The 13991-nt window shown below is 44.1% G+C and overlaps 1 protein-coding gene across 2 annotated transcripts in view; it reads right to left on the bottom strand.

The window, feature by feature from the left end:
- LOC147018342 (uncharacterized) overlaps positions 1-13991 on the bottom strand; it is a 67845-nt gene that overhangs the window by 50670 nt on the left and 3184 nt on the right. For both annotated transcript variants that reach the window (XM_085897912.1, XM_085897911.1), the window contains exons 2-4: positions 9731-9759; positions 9076-9130; positions 1244-1317 (exon numbers count right to left, since the gene is read on the bottom strand). In XM_085897912.1, coding sequence (XP_085754038.1) covers positions 1244-1317; positions 9076-9130; positions 9731-9759 — 158 coding nt within the window. The remainder of the gene's footprint in view (positions 1-1243; positions 1318-9075; positions 9131-9730; positions 9760-13991) is intronic.

Here is a 13991-nt window from a genome sequence, read left to right as displayed (position 1 = left end):
ATATGCTTGACAGGTTTGATGGTGGCCCCTGATACAATGAAGAGCGCATCTTGACTGGCGGCATTTGCTCGGTGTTTAACAGCTTCTGAATGCTTTTTGACATTGGGACCACCAAATAGGACCCTGTAAAATGTCTCGACCAATTAAGTTGGATTACCTTCACCCTTTTTCAGTGAGTCAATTGTGAGCGGATTGGTGAGAGGCTCTTTCCTCACAGACTTACCTGCCCTTCGGGTGATGACTTGAAATCGTAAACCGTTTCCACTGACGAATAATCAATGGCCACGCTATGGACTATCACACCATATCTTTTGCTGGCTGATTAATTCATTATCATACCATACTCTGTGCTCTGTGACCATACTCTGTGCAGAGCGTTGGTGCTACCTAAGCAGTCTCCTGGACTATTGGGCACAATCCTGGATGGCTCGCCACGCCGACGCAGGATACTCGAATGGCTCAATCACCCCAGCAAGCTGGTACTCATTCTGCCGACCTCGGAAGGATGACAGGCCGTGTTAACCCCATCTGGTATCAATTCAACAGCCAAGCAGGATATGAACTCAGGACCCTCGGATCCGAAGCCCACCAGCCTAACCATTAAGCCAACACCAGACATATATCCCCAGACGACCCTCAAAAATGTTCATACTGATCGGATAAAGCGTTTTACTTGTTGCATTATGGCTGGGCTACCACTTCACCAATAATGTCATGGTTAACCACTTTTTCCCCATCGGGAGGAGTACATGCCAAGTTTCAACTCTTTCATGGAACGGTTTTGGAGATAGAGGTCCAAAGTTTTTTCCATTTTCCAACATGGCAGCCATACCACATGACCGATGATGTCATACTTATCATTAAAACATTGTACATGAGTAGTCACACCTATAGTGGGAATTTAATGTCATTCGGAGAAGCATTGCAAAGAAAATTAACATAAAAGGGAATCACGGATGGACAACCAGAAAACAATGCCTCTGGCGACTTCGTCAGTGGAGGCATTAAAATAAGTGTCCATGGCTCGCTCAGGTATGGCAAATTTCACATACAATCATGATAAAGACCATAGCTAAGATCAGTGTACACTATTACGTGAATTACACATTAATTAGGAAATGGTGGACATCAACATACTGTAGTACATGTGATTTGAACCCTGGATTACAAGATCATCAGCAAAGTGCTCAGTTTAGAATGACAAACTCAGCCAGATTGAAAGCAAAAGAGAGATGTGTCGTACCTGGAAGTCATCCATCTTTTTCAAATCCGCCAAAGATATTTTGTAGCTGTTTGAGTAACCACATTGATAATTTCCTGAAACACAAGGTGCAACTTGTGAACAACAGATGAATGACTCATCAAATAATAAGGGAACAGAGACAGTGAAGCAATTTATTGTTGATGGGGGGGAGGGGAGAACTTTTCGCAGAAAGTGATGCGCAACTACAATGGCACTCATAGAGTGCAGTCTTGCCTCGTGCGCTCATTCTGAACAAAAATAACTGAACAAGCTACTATTATGGCCCACTGCTATTATGACCCATATACCCGTGTCATCCATGCACCCTATCCTGTCATATGCATTGACATTATCCGTAGCTTTATTAAGATACTAGCTGAAGTACCCGGTAATACCCGGGAAATTTGCCCTATTTTCCTCACGCTAGTTAGACTGAGGCATTAGTTGTATGGAGAAAATTAGGAAGGCTTCTTTTATTCCTCAGATTTATGGAAGAAAGGCTTTATGCTGCCGTAATCCTCAGAGAGGTCATAGTTGAAGGCGCCCTTGAGCCACTCAATGTTTCTAGCATCAGTGGCAACTGTCCTTGATGTCCTGCCAAAACCCGGACCTAGAAAGCTGGAACGTGAGTTTTGTGCTTGTCTCGCGCGTCGTTGTGACGCTCTATTTGCAGTTAGGCGACGCTCTCTCTGCAGCCGACTCTGCTTGCTTGGCTCGTTCATGAGCAGATATTATATCAGCAGTAAGACGACTCCTCTTTTGATTTATAATTGATCCCCCTCCGAATACAACCGAAAATACTATTTGCTTTACCCATAACTGCCTGGCATTGTGCTGCCTGCTCACCTCCCGTATCTATTACCACCCCAGATCCTTCTCCTGTGTGACACGCTCCAAAATTACCCCTTGCATCCTGTAATCTCTATTTCCATTGCCCTTTCCCATCCCCAACACCTTACACTTGCTTCGGTGAAATTCCATCTGCCAATCTTTTGCCCAATCTATACAAGTATCAAAACTCTCTTGCATCTGTTCACCACCCCCTCTGCTATCCACCTCACCTCCAAGCTTTGTGTCATCCGCAAATTTGGAAAGCTTACTCTTTACCCCATTGTCTAAATCGTCGATGTAAATATCGAATAGCAATGGTCCGAGTACTGATCCCTGAGTTACCCCGCTACTTACATCCTCCAGCCACTCTTTGCTAACTATATCACTAAGCCAGTTTCCAATCCAATTAGCTACCTGACCACCCACTCCACAAGCCCTCACTTTGACTAACAACCTCCGATGTGGGACCTTATCAAATGCCTTCTTAAAGTCTAGATATACGATGTCCACTGCCTTTCCCTCATCCACCCAATCAGACACTGCTTCATCGAACTCTAAAAGATTTGTTAAACAGGAACTACCTTTGGTAAACCCCATGCTGACGACCTTTAATTAGTTTGTATTTATTGAAATGATTCTTCATCTGGTCTTTAATTAATGTCTCCAACATCTTCCCCACGACTGAAGTCAAACTAAAAGGTCTATAGTTTCACAATTCTTCTCTGGATCCTTTCTTAAATAATGGTGTTACATTTGTTACTCTCCAATCCTCCGGTACCTGTCCTGACTCCAGTGAGGTATTGAAAATATCCGTTAACATCTCGCTTTCCTGCTCAGCCACCTCCATCAATACTCTCGGTTGCATATAATCTGGACCCAGAGCCTTATCTACTCTTAGATTACCTAGCTGTTCCGTTACTTCCTCCAAACCAACCTGGATCTTCTGTAAAAGCCCTTTCTCACCTCCTTGATAGATATTCTCAGCTATTGGCAATTCTCCTGACTTTTTGTGTAAAAGTTGAAGAAAAATACCTGTTTAATAAGCCTGCCATCTCACTTTCATCACGAACCACTCTCCCAGTGATATTCCTCAATGGGCCCAAACTGGTTCCAACCTGTTCTTTTCTCCTGATATACTGAAAGAAAGCCTTGCTATTATGTTTAATATTCTTAGCCATGTCCTTCTCAAACTCTCTTTTGGCTTGCCGAGTTATTTTCTTCAATTGCCTCTGTTTACTCCGATAGTGATATAAATCTAACTCCAGTTCTGTTATTGTAAACCTAATAAATGCCTTTTGCTTCTCCTTAATAGAGTTCCTTATCTCACTACTCAACCACCCTGGTCTCTTTGTACTTCTAGTTTTACACCTCATTGGAATGTACTTACTCTGCACTCGACACATTTGGTTCTTGAAGGTTTCCCATTTTTCTGATGCTGATTGTCCTGTTGTTGGAGTCCCCCAATCTACATCACCCAACTCTCTCCTCATACCCTCAACGTTTGTCTTGCTGAAATCTAGCCTTACCCTACTATCCTGAACTCAAACCCTCAACAGAATCTTTGCACACAAAATGTCATGGTCACATGCTCCGAAATGCTCCCCAACCTCCACCATATTGGGATCATTACTTAAAAGGTCGAACACTGCACTCCCCCTCATGGGTTTATCGACAAACTGGGTTAAAAAGCAATCTTGGAATAAAACTAGGCAATCCTCGTCTGCTCTGCCCTTTCCCTGTTCTTGGACCCAATCTGTCCCTGGCAAGTTAAAATCCCCCATAATCAATACTCTGTCCTTACCACATGCCCTTTTGAACTCTTCATGTACTCCTTCCTCCTCTTCCTTCCCACCCGGAGCCCAATAAAAGCATCTTACCAGTATCTTACTGTTCTTACAATTTCTAATCTCTACCCACACAGAATCCTCAACATTTATTCCCTCCTTAATGTCACCCATTTCTTTTGATGCAATGCTGTCCTTTACCCAGATTGCTACTCCTCCTCCTATTCTCTCCTTCCTATCACATTGATAGACCTTGTAGCCTTCTAATCCCATCCTCCAGTAACTCTCCTCCATAAACCATGTCTCACTCACTGCAACTATATCGTACTCCTCGCTATCTACTTTGGCTTCAAGCTCTTCCATCTTATTATTTAAACTTCTGGCATTGGTATAGAATATATTTAACATTTCCCTTGCTGGAATTCTATTTTCCTGCCTGGCCTTACTCATCACAATAACATCATCCGTTCTTTCCTTGATAGCTTTCCCACCCTCCGCTGACCTAAAAAAGCCTGAATTCCTTCCTCAATTCCCACTGCAAACGTTGCTGCCCCCTTTCTATTTAACATACGGCCATCATTCAGGAAACACTCCCTTTGTCCCCTAACTGATTCCCACTGCTTCCTTAATGTAAAACCTTCCTCCCGACACCATTCTTCCAGCCACTGATTGATGTCTATTGCTCTGCTCATAATTTCTATATCTTTTCTTAATCTTTGGAGGACCCCAGAAAACATGACCTCACAACCCTTTTCTTTCAGCCGCTAACCCAATATCCTGTATCTATTTTTCAAAACCTCTGAGTAAACTTTCCCTACATCATTTGCACCTAAGTGTACCACAACCAACTTCTTCCTGCCGTGACCCGAGACAATATTGTTTACCATTCCTTCAATGTCCCAAACTCTCACTCCTTCAAAACTACACAGAATTCTGTGTCTACAATCCTTCCTGCAGAATGAAGAATCTACATATTGTTGCGAATTCGCGCTCGCCGGCGTGCGATCGGCCACGTGACTCGAATCGCGGCACGTCGCCCACCGGACGGACAATTCTGTCGTGACCTTATCGGACTAACGCCGGGAGCTAGTTACGGGTGGGCCTTTCGGCCTCACCACGATCGTGCCAATCGGCCACCCGCGTGGGATAGGGTTGTTCGCCAAACTCGACCTACCTAAGTACCCACGCGGATGGTAGACCGGGTGATCGCACCTCGCCGCAGGTCGACTCCAGACACGGGCCGCTTAAGCGGTCCGTTCCGTACTATCGGGATAACCAAGCGGTGTCATCGTCGGCCGAGACGGTTCCGATTAATTATCGGGCGTATTAAGCCCACGACGAACCCGTTACGTGAAGCAAGATGGAGATTCAAACAAAGGAAAGGACGCAGCGAAATGGGGAACATTTCAACATGCAAGCACTTTATTCACACAGACACAGAGCACACATATAGCAATTAAAACAATTATGCACAATAAGCAAATGTAATAAAAACAATAAAGCAACAACGACGCAGAGCTACAACCGACTACGCGAGCACACGGCAACACCTAAAACAGTTTTACTTCACCAGACTGGCGCCACACACAAACGTTTACACCAAACCCCAAAAGAAAATGGAAGTGCGACTTTCCTGATCGCGTCGAGTCCTCCTTTTGCGACCGCAACTTCGAGCCCCTCCGGCGTGCTCCACGAGCTCGTTCCGCGCGTCGCTCGTGTGGTCCGCTCGACGGTACGGACAGTGTTTTGGGGAAACGGACGGGGTTTGTTCGGCGCTGTTTTCCGCGCTCGCGCACGGGTCAACGAAGCAAGGCAGGAACAACAAGCTCGCGACTCGAACCAGAAGACGACCATGAAGACCAACCCTCGACCAACCACTCACTCCAACTCTCGACCAACTACCTCTCAAGGTCCGTCCTGTCCGCCTTTTGTAGCGTGGGGCTCCGCCCTTCGCTCCGCCCCGTTTTCGGCCCCGCCTCCCTTCGAGCTTCTTGGAGAAGCCTCTTGAAGGGGGGGGGCGTGACCTCTCGCTTTCCCTCCACCCCGCGCCATGCGGGGGCCGGGGGAGTCAGTCTTGGCTCAGAGCCAGGGAATTATTCCCCCAAAAAGAGCCCACCACCTTTTCTCACTTTTGACCCCTGCATCGTCCCTCCTCCACACGGAGCGCGGAGAACCTCGACGGGAAAAACAGGCGGGAAAACCCCCGAGCATAGTTGTTGGTTTTTGTTTGTTCCCGGAGATCGTAACCGCACAGGGCCTACTGAATGGCGAGTGGCAAAGATGTGGTAGCATTGATGGTGGAGGTGGCGTGGTTGTTGTGTGGTTGGCGCTGTAGTGGGGATGGCGTGGTTGTTGAGATGCTGTTTGTTTGAAATAAAAGATAGAACAGAAAAAATGGCTAACTCAAAGCGTCACAACCCGGATGGATCACATAAATTCCCTCTATACAACGGGTTTGGGCTAACTACACATGTACTTACAGAGATATCTCACCTACGGGACCTGAATGATGGTTTGCGAAATTCCACAACCATAACAATATTTAATAATCTCATCACCCACAAAAACTGTCTCCCATACCTCAATTTTTAAAAATTTATATTGCTGCACCTCCGCCACTGCCCGCACCCGCTGCACCTCTGCCCGCACCTGCTGCACCTCTTCCACTGCCCACACCCGCTGCACCTCCGTCAATTCCCGCACATGTTTCCCCGTCACCACTGCTCGCCCCCGTTGCACCGTCACCACCGCCCGCCCCCGTTGCACCGTCACCACCGCCCGCCCCCGTTGCACCGTCACCACCGCCCGTCCCCGTTGCACCGTCACCACCGCCCGTCCCCGTTGCACCGTCACCACCGCCCGTCCCCGTTGCACCGTCACCACCGCCCGTCCCCGTTGCACCGTCACCACCGCCCGTCCCCGTTGCACCGTCACCACCGCCCGTCCCCGTTGCACCGTCTCACCGCCCGTCCCCGTTGCACCGTCACCACCGCCCGTCCCGTTGCACCGTCACCACCGCCCGCCCCAGTTGCACCGTCTCACCGCCCGCCCCGTTGCACCGTCACCACCGCCCGCCCCGTTGCACCGTCACCACCGCCCGCCCCGTTGCACCGTCACCACCGCCCGCCCCGTTGCACCGTCACCACCGCCCGTCCCCGTTGCACCGTCACCACCGCCCGCCCCGTTGCACCGTCACCACCGCCCGCCCCGTTGCACCGTCACCACCGCCCGCCCCGTTGCACCGTTATCACCGCCCGCCCCTGTTGCACCGTCACCACCGCCCGCCCCCGTTGCACCGTCACCACCGCCCGCCCCCGTTGCACCGTCACCACCGCCCGCCCCCGTTGCACCGTCACCACCGCCCGCCCCCGTTGCACCGTCACCACCGCCCGCCCCCGTTGCACCGTCACCACCGCCCGCCCCCGTTGCACCGTCACCACCGTCCGTCCCCGTTGCACCGTCACCACCCTGACACGTACAATTCCACAGACCCTGATACAAATCTCGATAAAATACGCAAAATGCTTTAGGACTGGAAACCGCTTTAGAGGGCCTGGAAGGAAAGCTTGCCACCCAGTCGTCCTCGTCCTCATGCGCCGATCCCTGAACCGGAAGTCCGTAAGTGACATACCCAATCCAACAATTTGCAACAAGGATTTCGATTCAATTATGGCTGGAATACAACTTCACCAATGACGTCATCATTATCATCCTATTTACCCCATGGACAGTTGATGACATGCCAAATTTGTATGTATATATTTTTTCCTTGAACAGTTTCAGAAATGTCCAAATTTTTTCCTTTAATCGAACATGGTTGCCACACCATATGACCTACGATGTCAGAATTCTCAATAAAACATTCTCTATGGAGTGTCCCGTAGATGTTTGAAGTTTTGCATCGATCAGACAAGCAGTTGCAAGGAAAAACATATATCGCCGTGGGGACAGAAAGATGGACGGATATTGCAATAATCTCTCAAACCCATCAGGGCGAGACCAATACAGATGAAACAACCAAGGCTAGCTGAGCTCATGACCACAAACAAAGCTGTCATCCGCAGCGTGATGGAGTACTGCTCTACCCTCTTGGCTGGTGCTCCTGCCTCTCACCTTTCTCAGCTTCACGATGTGGAAACCAAGGCATTTCGGATCATTGGTATCTCCCACGATGAGGCTGAGTCTTTGAGTCTCTCACTCTCTAACCACAGGCAGGTCGGTGGTCTTTCTGTGTTCTACTGTCACCTCTCCAGTCTCTCCCCTCTGTCTGCGATTTGTTGCCACCATATTTACGCTAGGTGCTCAAGGTCTGCCAGCAACCTCTTTCTGGTAAAACTATCAAAATCACGAATCATGGCTCACCTTCACTCTTTTATTCCTCTTTTTCCCCACCTTTGGAATAAACTCCCACACTCCTCAATCCCATTCTTTCCTCCAGGTCTTCAAAACATCTGTTCACCCCCAACCTCTTATCTTCCCACATCCAAAACATCGATCTTTTCTACCCCCATTAATCCACCCCAAACCCACCTCCTTCAAATTCCCTGCTTTCCTTCCTGTGATGTCCATCTTGTTTACCCCGTGTACCCCGCCCCATCCCTCTCCCTTCCACAGATCTCCTAATGTCTCTGTTCCCCACTGTTTTGTTCTTCCCTCTCCCACCCGTCTCTTGCCCCCCTCCCCCTCGTCTCTTGCCCCCTCCCCCTCCCTCGTCTCTTGCCCCCTCCCCCCCTCGTCTCTTGCCCCCTCCCCCCCGGTGTTGTGCGTTAGCTCTCATACGAGCCTCGACAATATATATATATATGTATAAAATATTTTTAAAAGCTGCAGCATCTAACAATATCTCTCTTCACATTATAAAAGCACCACCAACATATGTCACTTCATATCAGCCAAGCACTGACATGCATCATAATAGTAGATCGCAAAACTGCAAAAGTACAATTTAAAAAAAGAAATTCAATCAATCATTAAATAAAAATCACTACAGACTTGATGTTTATCACAGGAAGGAAAATACAATAACTGAGCATTCACAATCAGTTGGCAAGAATTAGCTCAGTGGTCTTCAAACCAAACTTTTCCACCTTTCTAATACCCACACCTTCCTCTTAATCCAACTCACCCAAGTATGCATGAAACATCTCCTTTTGCAACTCCCCCTCTCTCATCCCCTCCCCCAACCCTATCACCAAATTGATTCATGAAATAACCCACCTTTCATTTGGGCCAGCATGATGTAAAGCTTCCGAAATGACTCAGCTCGTTTTTCCTGAAAAGCAAGCATGCTCAAGGTTATATTCCATGTTATGACATGTGCAAGAAAAATTGACAGCAACGGCTTTCGAGCACACCAATAAAACTACACATTGGAGGAAAAAATCACTAGAAGGGCACTCGGTAGCGTGCATACCTCCGCCACGTAATGCCTGATCCACGAGAACATATCAGGCCCAATACATTTTTGAAATATCATGCTATACAGTACTATGCCGTTTTTGGCCCTACCTCTCAATGGTGAAGAATCACTTTAAAAGTTAAATAATTTTCGTATCCAGAACCAGATTCAGATCTTCACCAAAATCGAATCAATTCGTCCTTGTGACACACCGAACCTGTCCACAAAGTTTCGTTCGAATCCGTCCACAACTTTTTGAGGTATCGTGCACACAAAGAAACAAACAGACAAAGGGGTGAAAACATAGTAACCTCCTTCACTTCCGGTGGCGGAGGTAATAAATGGAAAAAAATAAATTAAAATATATGAATGAGAAATCAAATGCAGGTGAGCGACCCGAGACAACGGGGAAGCACGGTTTGTTATTGCTGAGAATGTATAAGCACACCCTGATAGTACATAAGGAAAACTCACCTCATGGACACCGTATACTTGAAAATCACCTGCAAAATGCATTCAGATTAGATACTGCATTCATAAATTTTTAACAGTGCTCCAAAATAAGTCTTTTTTTCACGTTATTACATCATGTATGATCCTGCAAATCCAGTCAAGTACAAGTATGGAAGGATGTACATTCAGTGACTGGCACAAAACTAGAATTACCACTCACTGGACAAAACTGTAAAATGCCAGCAAATTGGCAGCTGCTGCCACAAGTCACAGAGAATCGAGGCTTCAGATTCACACTATCCTTGTGCCAACAGGAAGTCAGGCATGGAACATCCAATCAAGAAGCTACAAAATAATGGTGCAGATGCAACAGAAAGGAAATATGATTGAAAGATAATCGTCACATATCATTCTATCAAGGTCTGAAGAGAGGGAAGAGGTTGCTTCCTGCCAACCTGAAGAGGATCAATTTTTGTACCTTGTATATGTAATGCAGTGATGTTGCCTGACTTCCAACCAGATGGAAGATAACCGAGGGCAACTGACAAGGTGAAAAGCCCAGACAGAAAACGTACAAAAGCAGCAGAGCAGTTTTTTAGGACATGTGAGCTGATGCCGTCAGGTCCAGCTGCGGATTCAGAGCTGAATGAGTCAAGGGTTTCCTTCTCAGATGGAAAGGACAGAGTTCAAGAGCATTTGGATATGACAGGGAAGATTGAGGGGTTGGGGACACAATATTTGGAAGCAAACACAGAATTGAGGCATTCAGCCTTCTCATGAGCGGAGTCGGCTGTGGTGCCATTTGAAGTTAGGGAAGGGATGCAAGTGATACATACACTATAGACAGACTTAACAAGGCACCATCAGATTACTAGAGGCACCATCCCTCCATTTATAGGAGGGGAGACAAGCTTGCAAGCTCAATCTTGGTATGGGGTTGGACAGATGTTGTTTTCCCGCTCTCCTGAGAATGGACACACTTTTTTATTTTCCAACAAACAACAAATGAAAACAACGTTCCTTTTCTTCCTGGAGAACGGGATTCCAGTATATCTCTCAGCTATCGTGAGAGTGAACACACACTTGTTGTGGACTTTGTGGAATGATCTGAGATTGCCTTCGGTCAGATTTGCCTTCCAGGAAGAGAAGGCATGTTGTTCTAAGGCAACTGCCTCACAACAGGATTCAATGTACCATGGATGGGAAGAAGGGTAGAATAACTGAAGACAAGAAGAGAAGAATCTGTAAATGGAGAGAGCAGGATTCTGAAAATAATTCCAGGGTGAGTTAATATCATCGGCAGCATATATAGGAGACTAGTCCAGAAGCTTGCAGTCCCTGCCAGTCAGCCTGAATGAACTGCCAACGCCGATGCTGAGGCAGCTCTCTGAAAATAGCCAGGGAGAAAACTACTGTTTATAAATTCTGGTGTACATTCCTTTTCATCAATGTCCTATACTCAATACAGACCATCAGTGCTGCCGAAACAGTATTTTGGTAAAGGTTACGGTGGGTGGATTGACGTTCGCGTCTCTTCCCAGGAGTCAGTCAAAATGTGCACCAAGTTTAAGTTATTGTATAAACAGTTTTATTGCATGGTTTAACAGAGTTGTGGAAGTCCTGGATAATAGGATTAAGTTTTTTTTAAGAGTCGGGGCTTGCTTTCACTGGGTCTGTCTAAACCAGTGTTGAACAAGCCGAGTGTGCGTAAAGACATTCGGGATCTCCATGATTGCTACATTATAGTTCCAGCGGATAAGGCTGCTAATTTTTATGTTTTTTAATTTAACATTAAAAGTTTTATGTGGAGGTTTTATTAGGAGAGTTAGGCATTGATACGGTTACTTTCACTTGTATAGGAAATAGCACATATGTTCCTTGTCATAAATCGCTCCAAGATATTATCTCTGAGCATCAGAAAGTTTTAGTTAATAATTTCAGTATTAAATGTAAGGAGGTAAATCTTTCTATTCCTCGACTTTTCTGGATTCCAACACTTTATAAGAACCTATACAAGGATAGGTTTATAGCGGATGCCAAGCAGTGTTCTAACAAACAGTTATCGGTTATCATTAACTCATGCTTACAAGTTGTTAGAGAACAGTTCAGGAAATATTGTTTAGCAATTGAGAAGAATTCTGGGATTAACACTTTCTGGAACATTAATTCTTCCTTCGAGTTCTTAGATATAATTAGATGCCTCATTATCAAGTCAGTTTAAGTTTTTGATTTTTCAACTTTTATATACAAATTTGGATTTAGTACTGGTGAGGGATTCACTCTTCCAAGTAATTGATAAGGTTTTTAACTCTATTAAGTTTTTGTGTGTCAAGTTTGATAGAGTATACTTTTCTAAAAAGAAACATTCAAGTATTCATTGTTTTGAGAAGCAGAAGTTTGAGGATGCTGTTAATTTCATTGTATTTAATACTTTTGTGAGATAATGTTTCAACAGGTTAAACATATTCCCATGGGTGGGAATTGCAGCCCCCTACTCGCAGACATTTTTCTTATTTTCTGTGAATTTTCATTCATGCAGAAACTGATGAAGGAGAAAAATTACAAGATAAAATATTATCTCATACATGTCATTATATAGATGATATTTGTGTTGTTAACTTGATTTTTTTTTATGATAGGCAGCTTCACAAGAATTATCTAGATAGCCTGATTGCAAACAGGAGTGGTAATGATTGTACAGTTGCTGCATAACTGGATGTGTTGGTTCGAGTTGGACAGAATGGTTTTAGTACAAGTGTCTTTCATAAAGTTGATGATTTCAGTTTACCTGTCGTCTTGAATACCTTTCCAGATAGCAATGTACCAATTAAAATGGGTTACGATGTCTTTTCATCTCAACTACCTGAATTTGCAAGAATTTGTTCAGTAAAGGATGATTTTGTGGAACGTGATGAGAAGGTTTTTTCCATAATGTTAGAGTATATTTGGCTGATTGTTTGATCAGGTCTTGTGAGAATGTCTTTCGACTCCATAGTCATCTTTTATTTAAGTTTGGTTGGTTTTCGTGGAAACGAGCTCCTTTTGCATTGCATTTGATATAATAATGATGAATTAATTATTTTAGTGAGGTAAATTTTCTAATACTGTTGAATATACATACATATATATATATATATATATATATATATATATATATATATATATATATATATATATATATACATATACATATACATATATATATATATATATATATACACATATACATATACATATATATATATATATACACATATACATATACATATATATATACACATATACATATACATATATATATATACACATATACATATACATATATATATACACATATATATATATATATATATATATATATATATATATATATATATATATATATATATATATATATATACATATACATACACACAAATACACACACACACAGTATTAAATAATGGAGGTATTTAGATAAAAATGAAATAAATTATTATTGATAAAATACATTATAAATAAACATTAATAGCATTTCTTGGTGGTTGCTAAGATACACAGTGCAGCATGTTTAAAATGTGTTAGTAATAAGAATTTCAATGACAGTTTGAGTCTATGGTTAGATGGAAGTGCTGTGTAATGGACATGTCTACAAGGTAAAGTGTTTATCACTTAATATATTATCATATAAAGTGGTGTATGAATAAAGTTAGTCATATGGTGGAACACTTTAAATACAAGTAAAATTTAAATGAGTTTGAATAAGGATATTGCATTGCTGTGTTGACTGACTGTCTGGACACAACTTTGAGGTTGAGGGTCCATTGATAAGTAATCTACTGATGTGGATCTGCGACCGGGGTTGTGGATCCGCCATTCAGAGGTAAAAATCCATCTGCTTCTTCTGATTTTTTTTTATTCAAGGACTCATCAAAAAGTAGCACATAACTGCTGTTAACCTTTTGTTTCAGAAACGCTTTGAAGTGCGGTGCAAGACCAAATACGTTGAAGTAGGAAGCCTTCTTTTCTGCACATTGAAATTGTGATGCAATGCCGCTATCTGGGAACATCCTGTGAAAGAGTGTTCCAATACCTTGACAGGACCTGTATGATTGGTGGGACTCTATAACATGTAAAGCCCAAAGAATCTCTGCCTTTAGCACCTCATCCTTTGTGACAAAGTCCTGTATTGTTGCTGTGCTGGCTGGTGCCAGTCTTACATCAACCTCTATCTGCAAATCCACTGTAACATAGTTCATATAACAATTTATTAAATACATCAGCAGTCATCAGTAATATAAAA

This window comes from Eptatretus burgeri, chromosome 10 (assembly GCF_056783735.1).
Source record: "Eptatretus burgeri isolate ZD-2024b chromosome 10, Ebu_testis_v1, whole genome shotgun sequence".
Taxonomy (NCBI): Eukaryota; Metazoa; Chordata; class Myxini; order Myxiniformes; family Myxinidae; genus Eptatretus; species Eptatretus burgeri.
This window is presented reverse-complemented; position numbering and strand designations above follow the sequence as displayed.